This window comes from Monodon monoceros, unplaced genomic scaffold (genome assembly GCF_005190385.1).
Source record: "Monodon monoceros isolate NGI ecotype Baffin Bay Population unplaced genomic scaffold, NGI_Narwhal_1 Super_Scaffold_5, whole genome shotgun sequence".
NCBI classification, from domain to species: domain Eukaryota; kingdom Metazoa; phylum Chordata; class Mammalia; order Artiodactyla; family Monodontidae; genus Monodon; species Monodon monoceros.
The window spans coordinates 98,227,541-98,244,842 of NW_021703782.1; the positions used below are offsets into that span (position 1 = coordinate 98,227,541).

The window sequence follows — 17,302 nt, forward strand, 5'->3', positions numbered from 1 at the left end:
AGCTGGTAAAGGTACAGAGAACCATCTAATAATTAGATCTATTTTATAACACAAGCTGGAATGAGCACTATTGCTCTCCCCCAGTGAAAGGGGAATCCAAGGAACGTGAAAGATAGATCTAATGAGCTTCCTGTTCCTGGAATGGTCCAGTTAGCAAACAAGGGTATCTCCCAAAGACAGTAAAGAGATGTGCACTGGGCAGACGTCGAGACCAGAAGAGTCCTATTTTCTCTCCCAACCCTGAAGTGTGTGGTCCTGTTTCTCTGCCAATTTGGAAATGAAGATTCGAAGCACCTCTAGCTAGTACCACCCTAGCGAAAAGATAAATGCAGAGTTCCTGGAGAACTGGTAAGAAATGGTATTTGCCCAAATCCTCTACAGAAGTGCTTTGAGTTTTCCTTCTTGCATCTCCCCTTTCAGTTTAAACCCCAAGTCCCAGACAAGGCTTCTCAGTTTTCAGCGATGCCCAAGAAGTGGCAGTGTTAGTGTATTTGTGTGTCTGTGTGTATGTGTGTGTATTGCGTTAAAGGACCTTTTTTTAGATACCTACTTGGGGAAGTCAGCCTGGCAGACCAATGCAATATTAAAACCTACCCTGTTTTATTTTGGTTATTGATTTTTCGTCAAACTAAAGTTTAATATGCAAAGCATTTCTAGGAAATCTGACATCATTTCTTTTTGGAGACGGTAGGTAAAAGGGGTTTCTTGATTAAAAGAAAAAGAACTATCAAAACCACCTGAGACTGAGAAACACTCGTCCCTTGGCAGTTTAGTTGGAGTAAACACAAAAGTGGCCAGCATGATTTAGACGGAGTCAGAAGGCAGGGCTCAAATCGCTATTCAGGCAGTAACCCTGTGTAGCCAAGGGCATGCCATTTCTCTCTGAGGCTATTTCCCAAACTGAATCAAGGAGGTCACTAAGCTGATATCCAAGGTTCCTTACTGTTTTGAACACCCTGTGATTATGTGAATGCCTCTCCCTGCCAATCCCACCTATTGCCCAGCTTCGATTAGCTTCAGTTTATTCAGCGTGAAAGAAGCTATCTGGGTGAGACAGAATTGTCATTGCATCCCCACCCTTGTGTGCAAATGAATCAAAAGAACCACAAGGAATTAAGGATAAAGAGGAAAGAAATCATAACCGAAGAAATATCTTCTTTATCTATGTCCATTTCCTCCCACAAGGAAAAATGGCAGTGTCGGTTGTACTTTACATATATCTTTCTTTTTAGTGTTTAATCTTAGCACCTGCACAGCAGAGATCTTTACAGTTCATTGCATATGCTCTCTCTCATCTCCCCCCTCAATACAGCACCTGAGGCCTAAGAAGCAGCTCCCTCCAAGCTCCTCCCAAGGCTGAGACCCTTCTTCACGACAGAGTATAGAAATAACAAACATGCCCAACGGTTTTATACAGTTGCTAGAATGTTTTCGTTTCCAACGAATGAAGATTTTTCCTCCTTTCCTTTGAATATTAATTACATTTTACAAATTTGTGTTTGTTTTGCTTTGCTTGGTTCTGTTCTGTTTGTACAACAAAAGGGAATGTCCGTGGCAAAGAGTCAGGTTAACAGAGCTTGGCTGTCATCTGGTCCGACTGTTTGAGGATCTCGGTGTTGTAGAGGTCCAGCGCGTGGTTCACCCTGATGATCTCGCTGTTGGTCAGTTTCAGGCGGTGTTTCAGCATACACGAGAACAAGTCCAGCTGGGGCTTCCCCGGGGCCACAGGGGGGGCCAGGCGATTGATTCGGTCCCGAATATCTAACAAGAGGAGCATCACAGACGAAGAGGAGTAGAACTGGCCGCCCTGCGTGTAGGACTGGTTGACCTGCTGCACGGCGCTGCGGAGGAGGTCGGCGTTGAACCTCAGGCTGTACCCGAACACCTGCACATCCGAGATCTTGATGTAGAACTGCCTCTTGGAGGGATCAGACAGGTCCACAGGGCCCTGGCCAGTCTCATTCCGCAGGAGGGTAGGTAGCCGAGTCCGACTACGTAGGTAGATGTGGACCGTCTCAAAAAACGTTTTCCACCGATTGCCCAGCAGGAGGGTCCAGTTGTAGCACTGGCTGTTCTGGAGACGGATCTTCTCCCAGCGCGGGTAGCCGAACTCCCCGAAGGGCATGTTCCAGCCCTCCGAGTGGCTCCCGCTGAAGGGGTTGACGTAGACGAAGAACATGGGGTCCAGGCTGCTGTTGCGCATCTGGCAGATGCGCATGGACATGCCGATCACCATGTGGATGAAGTCCATGCGGTTCTTGTTGCTCTTGAGAGTGAGGGACATGCGCTTGCGCCACCGGGGGTCAAAGAACGTGTCGAGACGGATCTCGTTGCTGATGAAGGTGGTGTGGACGTAGAGGCGCGAGTCCATCTTCTGCAACAGGTACTTTAGCTCCAGGTCCTGGAAGTCCAGGTCGGTCTCGAAGCTGATGAACTGCTCGCTCCGCTCCGAGTCCACATTCTGTGGTTCGCAGCGGCCTCGATATAGCTTGTAGCCCTTGTTGCAGGAGCCGCAGAGCGAGATGTTGGCCAGGCTGCACATGGCACAGCTGTTGTTCCCTCCGATGATGCAGGGGATGGGGCGCTGGCACAGCGTGGTGCTGCCGTGGCACACGCAGCTCCTCTGGCTCTCCAGGAAGGTTCCCCAAAACCCGTTCTCATTGCAGTAGAGAAGCGACTGGACCCTTGCAAGCCACTGCTGAATTGTCCTGAGGGGTAGAGGTGAGATGGAGAATGTTAACCATCATGGGTGGGCTTGTGGTTGTCCAGCTATTAATGCAAAGTGGGGTTATGCTTATCCAACTGCTAATGCAAAGTGGAGCTGCCCAAAGAATGAAAGGACTGGGTAGAACAGTTCTCATAGGAAGGGCACCTATGATAGTACTACAAGAACTACACGGTCCTGGTAATGCCACAGAGCAGCTACTCGACCTTGTACTCTACCCATCTAATGTTCAATGCCCTCATCTGTAAAGGGAAGGGGTTGGAGTGAATGTTCTTTGAAGCCCTTGCAGCTCTATAATTGTATGACTCATTCGTCCCGCGGAAGTTTGATTCAGAAAATTAAAGCGTATGAACTCAAAAACCCCTGCCGGATGACAACAGATTGTAAAAGATCGGCAATAAGAAGAATTTAGGGGTTACTTCTTTTAACCTGCGCCAGGTGTTTCAACCCTCTTCACAGATTCCTCCCATGAGGTTATATAACATCCAAAGACTTCAACAAAAACAAATTATATTTTATATTACTCTGGAGATCAGGAAGTGCTTCCATATTTATGGTCTTATGTGATCCTCCTAGTGGCTTTTCAGAACGGTAAGAAAGATGTTATTTCCCCCATGTTTTCCAGAGCTCCAAACTCTCAGGTCAGTGAAATTTCCATCACAACATGTACCTCTAGGCCCCCCCTCTCCACGTTTATAAACAAACCCAAGCCTGTCCCCAGATTCCAGCCTCTGAAACATTCCAGTGAAGGTACATACTAGATCAGATAAGAAGCAACAGAAGAATAGGTAAAAAGATGTAAGACAGTCAGCTTAGTGGCCTCTCATCTTTCCTCATTTCTGTGCAAGTCCCCTCTTCCACGCTACAAATAATCCCTTACATGTGTCTAGCACTTTTTACCCTGCACAGGGTACATTCGCTCCCATTTCCTCACTTGAGCTTCACAACCACATCCCCAAAATAGCTTGGGACCTGAGGTCAGTCCGAGATCTCTTCAAATCCTGGCACCTCCACTCCTGAGCCAAGGGAATGCTGGTAGTTTCCTTCACCTTCCTAATCATTCCCCCCACACCCGGCTGTGGTGAGGGTGACATGATTGTTTTGTGAAGTCTTTGTCCCTAACTTGGTAGGTATTAGGGACTCCATAAAAGTTAGTTCTTGTTATTCCTGCCAAGAGACTCTCAGCTCCACTTTCTAGACATGGCAAGAGAAGCTCAGAGGTGAAATCATACAATAAGTGAGTAGAGGAATCTCCTGGCTCGTAGCTCTTCAAACAAGAGTCAAGGAAGCCTTTCTTAAGGCTCTCACGTGCTGTGGTGATGTTGACGACGATGATGACCGTGGCGGCAGTGGTTCCTGATCCGCATTTTTGAAAACTGGAAATGGAAGCCCTTTTGCATTGTACTGTGTCTGGTAGGAAGTGCTAGCGATCTACCTATTCTATCACTTCCACTGCCAAGCCACAACCACCGAGCCCAAGAACCATGAGGTAGGCAGTACTGCCTGATATTGAAAAGCACGTGCGCTGGCCCAAGCAGAACTGAGTTCGAGGCTCAGTTCTGTAACCAGGAACAAGATACTTCGTGTCTTTGAACCTCAGTATCCATATCTGAAAAGAGAATAATAAAGCCCATCTTAGGCAGTGAGGGAGAGGACTGAATGAGACGGTGTATTTAAAGCATTGAGCACAGAGCCTGGCATAGACCAATTATTAAAAAGGTAATAAGAAGTGCTCTCATCCCAGAGAATGAGCTCTTCCTTTGAAGGCATTGAGACACACTCTCAGGGATTTCACTGTCCCTCTGGGGTTAGAGGGAAACCGTTTGGTTACTTGGGACATTTGAAAATGGATACTGTTGAAACGGCTTCCCAGGATGCTGTGCTTTAAAGGAGGTGCTTATCAGCTGAGAGAAAGTGGAGGAATAATTAGAGCGCTCTTTGAAACAGCTCTGCCTTTTAACTCTACAGAACGATCCTGGCTTTGGCAATGAAACCTCCCTCATAACATTCAAAACACTGTATTGAAACCCCTGGTATTTTGGTCAGTTTCCCCTCCAGGCTCTAAGGCTGGAGAGAGGGGACCCCCCCCCTCCTTCCCTGAGCATCTAGCTCAGAGCCTGGCTCTAAATAAAGGTTTCCTGAATGAACAGACAAAAATTAATATTTTTCTTATTTATCACTTAAAAAACAAACAAACTCCTCTTCTCTCTCCCGAACTGCAGAATTAGTTTTCAATACCTTGCACCCGCACAGCTCCAGGCCTCCCCGGTCTCTGCTTCGTGGGACCAATCCCATTACAGCCTGGAGAACAGCAGCGGGCCCAGCCTTCAGGAGACGAAGCTGGAATGATAATGAGCCGTGCGGCTCCCAGCTCCCCAACCAGAACATCGACTGAATATCGGCTATGAGTCATCTGATCTTTTTGTGAGCCGCAGGGGCACGCCACACGTCTCTGATTGCGTGTGGTTCCATCTGACGAGAGCGTCATTTCAAAATGCCTCTTTCAAATGGCCCACACTTGCCCCGTGACTCCCTCTCCAAGTGACAGGACAGTACCCCATTTAGAGCGCCTCTGTTCCCATCTGCAAGGCAGTCTATAGCCCCGTAGAGCGCGCCCTTTCTCGTGTCTCGTCATTGGGACCCTTTGTCAGGACCGCATCCCCCCACTCCTTGAATCAATGCCTCATTGTGGCTGAGCGCTCAGCATTCTCAGTGAGGGAAGAGGAAGATGCAAGTTCCCGGTGAGGCTGCCACAAGCAAAGGGCCGAGTGGCCAATTAGGATTCCAGCCCCGTCGAGCAGGAGGGACTGGGGACAGAGGCCCTCTGAGGCGCAGCAGAGAGCTGCCTGGCACCTGCATCTCCTGACCCCAGAATAATCGTGAGGTTGTGGGCTGTATCAAAGAAGGCATTAATGATACTGCGAGAGGACTAAGAGGCGGGGCACGGGGAGGGGGCTGGGAGCGCGAGGCCCAGGGAGAGGAGAAAGAGAGAATGGAGGAGAGAGGTGGGGACTGGGGAAGCGTGAGGAGAGAAGGAACGGCCTCAGTAATGGAGGTGGAGGGGGAAACAGGGAGCCCGACCCAGGTGAGCAGACGGGGGCTGTGGACGAGGAGGGCTGGAGAGGGGAAAGGTGACGGGATGAAATTAGTGTGGGCAGGATGGAAACGAAGACACTCAGCCAAGCCTTCATGCGTCGTAACTCCCAGAATCAGGGAACGTGGACCCCGGCTGGGCCACGGGAGGGCAAACCATCCTTTTCTGAAAGGGGGGTGGGGGTCAGACGGAGAGCAATGTTATTGGTGAGCCCCGATTCCCAAGGTCAGTGAACGTTCCTTAGATTTCAGTCCTTCATTTTGAAGAGAAGAGCAAAACCAGAAAAAACAAGCTCGTCCCAGTTTTTTGCATGCTTGTCCTTAGCACAAGCAACTTGTGAGAATGAGGAGTCCACCTCAATCAGGGCAATCTCCTACACCTTCTCCATCTCCAGCCAGTGCTCTGGGTAGTAACTGCTGATATTCAGAAACCCTGCCACGCTGGAAGGCATGCAGCACCTTAAATCAGCCAAGGGAATCAATGGCTCACAACCACCGAGCGCTCACTGTATACCAGGCGTTGTGCCAGAGCTCTCCCAGAGCAGCATGGATAACTGTCCACAGCACAGGTGAAGAGAGTGAGGCCTTGACAAGTGGGATAACTTGTCTGACATCACAGAGTCAGTCCACATTCAAATACCAAGTTCCCTAACTGCAGCACCAGTGCACTTTCCGACGTACCACAACGTAAAATAACGACAAAGCCAGCAAGAAGGAGGAAGCAGGCCACAAGAAGAGAAATATATTGAAATAATGGAAAAATACTGAAACTTTGAATGTGTGAAGGGCCTATTATCACATTCCTTGCTTCCCCTGGACCTGCCAGGATCCCTCTCCTCCATTCACAGATAATTGGAACTCACCGACAAGTGCTCAGGGAGAGGCTGGGGACCAGGGGTAAGAGGGAACGCAATCTATAAATACCATTTCCCAGGCTAGCTGGTGACAGCCCACCTCAACTCTGGCAACAGAGGAGCGGCTTAATAGGCCAGCTCCAGAGAGATGGGGCGGGGGCAGTTTTCACAGAGGGCTGACACAGACCCACTGCAAGGCATTCAGTGTGTGGCAGTAAGGACCGCCATTTCAGATGCTTTTCTCTGTCCCTGGGGACCCAAAGCATCTTCTCTTTGCAGCCAAAGCTGAACTCCAATACATCCAAATCAGCATCTTTCTGCTGGATGGGATTTCAGTTCATTATGATGGGAGGGGTGGGGGGAGCAGGGGTGAGGGGAGAGCAGGAAGCTTCATTTTTATTCCTAAAGCTGGAAAACCCTGGGGCCTGGTAAGTAGGCTCCCACAGAGGTTATACATGAAGCTTCTTGGACCACAGAAGCAGAAAACCCTCAAGAAGCAGCCTTGGAAATATCCAGCCCATCTCCCTCATGTTTAGACCTGAACATTGAGATTTAGTTGCTTAGGTGAAGGATCAATGTTTCTTGAGTGCTTTCTATATCATGGCAGTCAGCCTTTATCCTTACATCAGCCCCATGAGACAGGACTCCTTTGAGAGGAGGAGAGGGCATGAAAGACCAGAGAGGGACTATGACTTTCCCATGGTCACACAGCATGGACGTAGATCAGAGCTCAGGATTTCTGGATCCAAACCTGTGTTCCCTCCATTCCCCGCTGTACTTTTCCTACACTCTCAAACCCAGGATGGTGGAGAAGCTAGGCTCCGGGCCATGGGGACACCTCTGCTGCTCCCCTGCAGGCTCTGTCTTTGCCTCAGCCAGGATTTTCTGGCGACCTGACAGGCCTCCTGGTGACACAGCTGGAGTCGCTCATCATTTGGAGGACAGAGGCTATGCCACCCAGGGCTTCCCATCAGTGCTTTCAACAGGGCACGCCTCCCTTTCGGAACCACCTGGTGGGAAGCCCAGGCTGGGATTCCTAAATCAAGCAAACTTCCTGCTGATTTTAATTGGAGGTTTTGCCCAAGACAGGAATGCAGTGCCAGGCCAGTGGCATTTTACGGAAGATCATAGGAATCGAGTGCCAAGGAGAAGGGGGGAACAGATTTAGGCTAAAATAGAAAACTATAATCCATAAGTCCCATTTGCCTACCAGAAGTGTTTATTTAAAAGGGAGAGGAGAGTTTAAGAAATGAAATCAGAGGTCTGAATCAATCATTCTTCTATTAATTCCGTAAGACTCTACAAATTGTGTACTCTATAGACCAGAGACTAGTACTAGACTGGGAAGACAAACAGTTGTTTTTAGGTTTCCGATGATGCACTGTTTAGGGGGCGTGCTGTGTATGACTCTGTTGTGTGTGTGTTACAGAAATAGTGCTGATAAAAGATGAATATATCAATGGTGTCAGAATGCTTGGGGCTCTACTGAAAGAAGCCTCGATTTATGGATGTGCTAGGGTAAATTATAACTGGCCATCAGACCCAGTCTGTGTTCATCATTTTCCCCAGATTCATATTTAGCTTTAATCATTCCCCTCCTTGAGTTTCTATCATTGACTTAATAGTTTGTTTTCCTTCCTTCTGTTAGTTCTTTACATAATGTCAGAGAGCCTCATGGAACAGCTCATAGCGATGGAAGAAAAAACCCAAAGAAGAATTTTGTGGTCCCTTGCCACGATGAAGATGCTTTCTGGTTTGGAACTGTGGAATGAAGGCAATAGGTCTTATTGGTGGAGGGCAGAGGCAGAGGGTAGAAGGGGGGAGGGGAAGAGCAGCAAAGAGAAAACCCGATGGAATCTTTAAAATTAGGTTGTCAGGAGTTTAACTGTGGAGGATTAGGAAACAATTTTTGCAAATTACATAGCTCTGTGTCTGGAAGGAGGTGACGGGCAACATCAGCTACATGTTCAAATTCAGCATTTTGCTTTGGGGCATGGATGTGCTGAGGGTAAGGAGGAAGGATCCAGAAGCTTCTTTAGGGCTGACAGAAATGCTAAAAGCGGCAGGAAGCTCCCAGGTGGAGAGCTGCCAGAGAGTTTTATTCTTCCTGGGCGGAAATCAGGCAGGAGAATGACATACAGACCAAAGGTGAGAGAGTGAGAAGGGGGCTAACCAGGTGTAACGGACCTCACCCTGAAGCACAGTGATGGTCATCTAGATCAATGATCTGGGCAGTGACGGGGGGTGGGGGGGGCGGTGAGCCAGTTACTAGACATGGGAGTCAGTTAAGGAAATGCTGGATCTGCTCTACCCCTACTTTGTTGTGGATATTTGACCTTGGATAAATCACTTCACCTCTTTGATCCTCAGTTTCTTTATCTGTCAAATGGGAAAGGTAACACCTACCTTACACTTTATCTTCAGAACAAGAATCAGATACGTGAAGCTCCTGGGAGGTTTGCAGTGAAAGGAAGCTATCTGTGACTGACCATTAACTATAATTATTACTGAGGGCAAAGGAAAACTGTGTTTTATATTCCTCTCAGGTAAAAATACTCCTCTCAGTTACTACAACAGCCCAGTTGATTATAGCTTAATGTCCTAGTCTCCCTATCACTCACCCTCCACAGTTCTAATGAACGCTGTCACCATGATGCTTGAAGAAAGAGCTAGATGTGGGCTTTGGAGTCAGAAAAGATGGGGTATTGAATCATAGCTCCTCTCATTACTTAACCTTGAGCTAATTGCTTGTCCTTTCTAAGCTTCAGTTTCCTCAACTACAGAATGGAATAATAATACATTACTTGCAGGATTGTTTTGAAGATCAGATAATGTATGTAGAGCTTCTAACATAGGTAGGTACACATTGTCTCTCATGAAAACAAACCATTGTGCTCCTCTTGAGCTCCCAAAGAAAATGGTCCCTTTGAAATAAGTATAGATTTAAAAATCCAGGGAAAGAATTCAATAAATATTGTTGGGTCCATTGAATATTGATATTAAAACAGCAACAACAACAAAATCTCTCATTGATACTTAATCTCTTCTATACCCCAGAATCATTAACAGATGGATTGCAGATCTAAATGTGAAAAGTAAAATAATAACATCAACAAAACACCTTTTACAAGAAAACACAGAGGAGCATCCTTATGACATTGGAGTAGTCAAAGATTTCTTAACACAGCTCACCATAAAGGGAAAAAACATGTTGATTAATAGGGATATATTAGGATTAAAACACGTGAATCAAAAGATACCATTCAAAGAGTGAAAAGACAACCCTTAGTTAGAAGGTATATTTGCAATATCTTTACCCAAAGACTATATTTATAGTACATAAATAACTCCTACACTGGCTGGATGCTGGGCTAGTCAAAGGCGTTTCATGCTGCCTGAGTTTGCCACTCCTTCCTGGGTCTCTTTAAAGCAGAGTAGATGCAATTATCACAATTTATATTTTTCTTCAGAAGGTTCTCACTAAACTGTTTAATAAATGTGATTTGTCCCAGAAAAAAAAAAAAAAAACACCAAACAGGAAAGTCGGCAACTGATAACGATGATATGAACGCGCATGTCGTAAAAGAGGATATTCAGTAGGCTAACGAGCACATGAAACTCCCCGTCATGAGTCATCAGGACGCACCAATTAAAACTGCGATGGGATACTTCTGCAGCACGATGGCTGAAATAAAAATAAAAAGGATGAGAAACACTAAGTATGGGCAAGGATGTGGAACAATCAAAACTCTTCTATGCTACCTGCAAGAGAGCTCATTCGTTCAGCAAGTTTGGGAAAGTGGAATTAACTACTGAAGTATCTGTAAAGCTGAGCAATCCCATCCCTAGTAGATACCCAACAAAAATGCACACAGAAGTTCACTCAAAGACGTGTGGAAGACAGCAGCACTCTGTCACAGCCCCAACCTGAAGACTGTGCAAATGACCACCGCAGTAGAATGGATGTCTAGAAACACAGTGGAATACTCTTGAGAATGAATGTGCCAAAACCACACAAAACAATATGAAGGAATCTCACAGAAGAATGAAAGGTGAAAAAAGCCAGATACCAAAGGGTCCACACTGCACAAAGAGAGGAAAAACTGAGCTACAGTGTGTGTAGCCGTGAGAGGCATAATTCCCTGGGAGAGAAGGCTGATGGTATCAGAAGAGGACACAGTGGGTTTCTGCACTGCTGATAACGCCCTGTTCTTTGATCTAAGCGCTGGTTACATGTGGGAATTCATTCTGTGAAAATTCATCTTGCTGTATACTTAACGATATTTTCACTTGCTATATATCTCTAACACTTCCATAAAACATTTACCCCAAAAAATCGTCCTTTAAAACAACCAGAAAAACACTATTAAGGCAGCAATATGTTACATTTTTATATCACTTTTAAACTTTCTAAAGCTCTTCTGTTTGGTTCTCTGATTTAGATCTTCACGACTTTTCTGTGTCATAGGTTGGGTTGAGGGGTATCAAGGATTTTTAAGGATATGAAAAACTGGGCTCAGGGCTCAGGTGACGTGACTTCCTGAAGGTCACCAGTGAGCTGTCACATCACTAAGATTACAACTCACCCGGATGTGAGTTTGTTGGTCGATTTGGAGGGTGGAGGTGGGTAGGAGCATAGGGAAATGGTGCTCAAGAGGATAAAGAGCTACAGAAATTGTAAGAAATTAGTTCTATTTCTGACTCAATCCTCTAAGCCTCTAGATTCTTTTCTGAACAAGAAGCCACTTCTGAGCCCCAGGGAAGGAAAAAAACCCCTGAAAATCTAAAAACAACAAAAAGGGTCTGGAGATACTTATTTTCTTGCCTTAACGTCAACCAAGGGAGTCAATTCCCTACTTGCTACAAATATACAATGACAAACAGGCATGGGCATGGAGACATCCCTGGTAGCGCTGAGTTGAACAAACCCTGCATATCACTCATGGTGAAGCTCAGCTGCCGACACGCAACTCCCTGCCCCTCACCCTGATTGTGCATCCTTGGGTTGCCATGGGGTTAGGCCTTACTGCCTTCTTAACCTCCGTAAATAGAAAAGAAATGCACAAGATATTCTTAGTGAAAAGCTTCATTGCTCCATGGTTAGGAGGGTACTTCTAGGCTTCTGTGACTGACAGCAGGCTGCCCCGAGCTAGCCTAGGGTTATCTGTTGGCTTGTACCTCTTCCTCAATAGGACACTTTAGTACACACTCAGAATAGGTCCTTGCCACGACTTTGCCACCTCCTCCCAGGGTGCATGCACGTGCACGCACACACACACACACACACACACATCAGTAGGTGAGGGACTGTCAAAGTAGCAATTAACTCTGGTAGGTGGAGCTGTCTGTGTGTTTAGTGTGGCAGATTTTCAGAATTCTGGAGTGGAATGATGCCTAGACAAGGCTTAGTCCATGGGAAACAGAGAGCTTATGTGACTTGCCTGAGGTCACACAAATAGTACCTGGAAAGCCAGAGGCAGAATCTTTCCCTTGAGGAAGGAAGGACCCTGCACACAGCCACAAATGTAGACCGTTCATCTTTCCCCAACCTCTCCCAAGGGGACCGACAGCCTTTTACCTGGGTGACTGTGCATTGGGGGAAAGGAAATATTCATACTTTTCAAGGATTACTGGACACTGGCTTTGAACTGACAGTATTTCTAGGAGACACAAAATGTCACTGCGGTCTACTATTCAGCATAGGTGTTTATGGGGGGTCAGGGGATCAACGGGACTTTGGTTCAGGTTCTTCTCACAGTGGGTCTGATGGTTATTTCCGCATTCCAGAGTGCACGCTTGAGATTAATCCATAATTGGAATACTCTGCAACTGGCAGAAACCCCTTCCTTCCCACTCTGGCATCCCCACCAAATAACAGAACTTATATTATGGAATATTCTCTCCCTTTAACCAGCTTCCAAGAAAACAAAACAAGACAATAAGAACAACAACAAAACATGTACCTAGGCCGAAGCATGCTGCAAGGGGCATAAACCATACGATAAATCCGCTAAAACAAACTTTGTCTTGATTGACAAAGGTTCAAAAGGGCAATTTTGTATTACAAGGTATTTCTTCATAAGGTCTCTGAAGAGTGCGCGAACCTCTGTACTAAAATGTATCACAATGGAAAAATAAACAAATGACAAACCCACAATGTACGGCGGGTGGCCACGGATCCTTTGACACTCCTCCCATAGACAGGAGATCTCTGTTCCCCTCCCTTGAATCTGGGCAGATTCCACCACTCCTATGGCCAGTACAGTTAAGGCAGAAGTGATTCGCTTAGCTTATGGACCCAGCAGCAGCCTCTACTTCTTGTCTCTTGGAAAACTCCCCCTAGAGCTCTGAGGCCACTTATAAGCAGGCTGACCACCTGCTGGAGAGACCACATGAAGAGACCCTGAAGAGAGAGCTGCCCAGCTGAGCCCAGCCTTTTGCTCACCTCTGCTAAGGAACCAGGTATGCGAGTGAAGCTCTCTTAGAACCTCCAGCTCAGCCCAGCTGCCACCTAAATACCAACGAGTGACTTTGCGTAACCTCATGTGGAACAGAAGAATTGCCCAGCCAATTCGGGCACAAATTTCCGACTCACAGATCATGAGCATAATATAATGATTGGCGCTTTAAGGCCCTAAATTTGGGTCAATTTGTTAAACAGCAATAGATATTCAAACTATTATATACCATGAGCCCCCAGAGAGAACTCAGGATCTCTCTTCCTCCTTCCATTACTACCAAGCTATGTAACTGTACCAGGCAGAACTTGAAAAATGTCCTCCCTCCCCAAGATTCCAGGCTCTAACCCCCAGGACCTGTGGATGTGGTGAGATATCACTCCCAAGACTTGGGTCCTGTTATTTGGCACAGTTGATGTAAAGATACTGAGATTATCTAGGTGAACCTAATTTAATTAGAGGTGTCCCTTTGAAAGCAGAGAGTTTTCTCTGGCCGTTGGCAGAAAGAGAATTCACAGAGATCCAAAGCCTGAGAAAGACTTGCTGCACCTCTGTTCCTTTGAAGATGGAGTGGTCCATGTACCAGGACTGGAGAATAGCCTCTAGGAGCTAAGAGTGAACTCTGGCCAATGACCAGCAAGGAAAAAGTGACCTCAGTCCTATAACCATAAAGAAGTGAATTCTGCCAACAACCAGACTGAGCTTTGAAGTGGGTTCTCGACATCTTCATTTCTACTTGTGAGACATCAGCAGAAGATCCAGCTATACCAGGCCCAGCCTCCCGACCCATGGAAACTGAACGATAATAAATGCATATTGCTTTCAGCCTCAAAATGTGTGGTAATGTGTTACAGAACAATACAAAACCAATATAGTTACTCTGGCCAAGACACACTCTGTTCTATTTTATTCTTTAATAAAATGACAGGAATCGATTAGATGATCTTTTAGGTTCCCTGACAGCCACGACATTTTATGATTTTGTCATTTTAGGCCATTTAACCTTCCTGAGCTTCAGATTCCTAAGGTAAAGCACAGGTGCAGAGGCCCAGTCCTGTGCCGGTTTTCTTTTACCTGCTAGAGCTCAAGATCTCTGTAAACGGAGGCACCCCTGTCTTATTCATCATCTACCAAGACCTCATGCATAATGCCTGGCACTTAGTAGGTGATCACTGAATGTCTGCTGGATGAAGGAATGCATGGATAAATGGATGAAGATTCAGTACAAACATTAATGTACATATTCTTTGACAAGAACAAAGGGCTATGCTTATATAGGATGGCAACAAAAGAAGGGGTATTATCTCATAATGTTGGACCAGTCATTAATTTCTGTAAGCCTTAGTTTTCTCACCTGTACATGGGGAGTCTAATCCTTGTTCTAGCTCTGCCCAACCCCCAGGTTATTATAACAATCAGCCCTTTGCAAAATAAAATAATCTATGCGTAAGGTATCTGTCTTATACATAAGGTATTTGTCTTAGTAATAGTTTACTTTTTAGAATTGGGAATATATCTAAGCCAAATGAGGTAAATTTATTCCCTAATTATACCAGAGACTGAGTACCTTCCTGCTGTTATTTTGGCCGCTGCTGGTTAGCAGTCTTGCCACCTCTCAGCAGGAGTTCTACATGCTGGGATACAGAGCCATTAGCATCTGTTTAAGCAGAGGTGTTGGAAACTCAACTCGAAGAAGTCTGGCTGAAGGATGAGGATCTCTATTGTCAGGAAATCACAACCTGTGGTAGCACACCAAATAATCTGGGTCATTGCCTCTTAACCTGGAGTAAATCATTCTTTTCCAAGGCTCTGTGCTGAGGAACCCAATCCCTTAAAAAGAATTCAAAAAGAATGGTTCTATGGCCAAACAAGTTTTTTAAAAATATGCATATGACCCCTTCTCTATTTAATTATTTTTTTCATTCAACGTTTCCTAAACTTATTCAATCAAAGACACCACTTCCTCCCCTCCCCCTATCCCTTCACCCCTTCCCAATATCCTATCAGTTTCCTCAAGGGAGCTAACTGGTGCCTGGTTTGGACCAAGTGCACATATTGTGAGATGAGAACATATTTATGGCAGTGAAGAGAGGCTTCTAATCCAAGGTTAGTTCGGTCCCCAGACCAGCCATATCAGTTATCACCTGGGACCTGGGACCCAACCCAGATCTACATAAGGAATCAGAAACCTTGGGGTGGGGTCCAGCCATCTGTGTTCAAAAGGCCCTCCTGGTGACCGTGATGCCCGCGCCAGTTTGAGAACCACTGCCTTAACCCACAGATCTGTGGTAAAGCTCATGTCAACACAGGACATTCTCTCTACCCCAAGTTCAAAGCATCATCATCCCTCAACTTCCGTCTCAAATGGTCCCTCACTTCAGTTCAGCAAATGCTGTGTCATTCTATGCCAGGCACTTTACCTGTTACTGCGGGGCGGGGGGGCGGATACACTGGTGAACAAGAAAAACAGGATCCCTGCCCTCACAGAATCTGTCGTCAAGTAGGGGAAGTCTAGGATTAAACACACAATTGCAAACGTGCCAGGGGGTAGAATAAACTTCCACTCAGGATGCAGTAAAGACATACTGTTGACAGTGCAACCTGGTCCAGTGTGTCAGGACAAGCATCACTAAGAAGTGGGGGTTTGATCTGAAATTTAAAGGATGAATAGAATAATCCAGGCAAAGAGAAAAGGGGATTCTTAGAGTCTTCCCGACAGGAATACATTTCTCTCCTTTCTTACCTTTACTGCTATTCAAATTCCATGTTTATACAATGGGAAGCATAACAGCATCTATTTTACAGGGTTGTTGTAAGGATTCAGTGAGTAAATTATGTAAGGCATTTAAAGCTGTGCCTGGTACATAATAAATAGTCATTATACATTATTATTATCATTATTTATTATTATCATGGCGAGTTAGTAGGAATAAGAGCTGCTGTCTCAGGACAAGCTCCTGAAATTGACCTGCCTGTAAGTGACTTGGCACACAACTGACACTCTCCCTTCCATCTGATCAGAGTGACGTGTGATGCTCTTGGCACACTGAATAGTCATGGCGGGTCGGTTACCCACCTACAAAGCCCACGTGCTTCTGGTCCCTCCAAGTAACAAGCACATTTACCAAGAGTCGTTTTGTTTGTTCCCAAACCTGCTTATGCCAGTTGTATTTGCTATTATGTTCCTGAGACCAAAGTATTCTAGGAATGTGTCTTCTACTTTATGAAAAGTATGTTTAGATCTCTATTTTTGTGTTTGGAAAATAATTGTAAAACGCTACACAAAAGCATAAAAATGTCTAGGGTAAGAAATAATATTAGCTTATAAATTGTATTGGCTTAAACACTAAAGATGTAAGCAAATTAGCTTTAAGTATGCCATTTAACTATCGCTCTCCTTTTTTCCAAAGCGATTAAAAAATTAAACTTTTTGAAATAAAAACAAAGTCAAATAAATCAATGAAATGCGAGCTTTTTTCTGTGGGAACTCATTTGAATTCTGTGGGAAAATTCTATAAAGACCAGTTGATGAAAGAATTGCCATCAATTTAAATAAAGGAGAAGTACCTGGAAAAGACTGGGAGGGCTCATAAAAATCTACAAACGTTTAGGTGTTGCTTCTTAAGAGTCTGTAAACTACTGCTCCACTTTGAGTAAACCAAAGTTGGAAATACTATACAATTACCGGTGTGGTTTATGCAAGAAAGCCAGGAAAACATCAAATGGAATATATTATACAAACACCCTCAAAAAAGATTTTGGCCCTACTTCAAAAGGCTGGCCAAGAAATATATATTTATATATTTTAAGTTAAAATAAATTGTGTTTATATATGTGCAGCATTGCATACATTTTAGCGTTCCTTATTTTAACTCTATTAATTGAGAAATTACTGGTTTCGAAATCTGTCTGATAAGGAGCCTGTGCTTGACTTCTTACTATGTGCTTTTAAGTGGCATATATGTTCTTTTATTGATTTTCCGATGGTAGGTATCATTTTTATCTCCACCATGTCAATTGGAAAAATGAAGTTCAGATAACTTAATGCTGTACCAACGTTCCATTGTTAGTAAATGGCAGTCTACACCTTGGTCTGTCAGATTCCAGAGTCTAAAGCCTTAAGTATCTGAAATTTCATCGCCTCTCTACTACGTTATTACATTTTGTTGGGC

At 45.1% G+C, this 17,302-nt stretch overlaps 1 protein-coding gene across 1 annotated transcript in view; it reads right to left on the reverse strand.

Moving 5' to 3' along the window:
• Positions 1 to 1,407: 1,407 nt before the first annotated feature.
• Positions 1,408 to 17,302, reverse strand: part of BRINP1 (BMP/retinoic acid inducible neural specific 1) — a 183,121-nt gene continuing 167,226 nt past the window's right edge. The window contains exon 8 of the mRNA XM_029203104.1: positions 1,408 to 2,708. Within this exon, the coding sequence (XP_029058937.1) occupies positions 1,568 to 2,708 (1,141 nt within the window). The 3' untranslated portion in view covers positions 1,408 to 1,567. The remainder of the gene's footprint in view (positions 2,709 to 17,302) is intronic.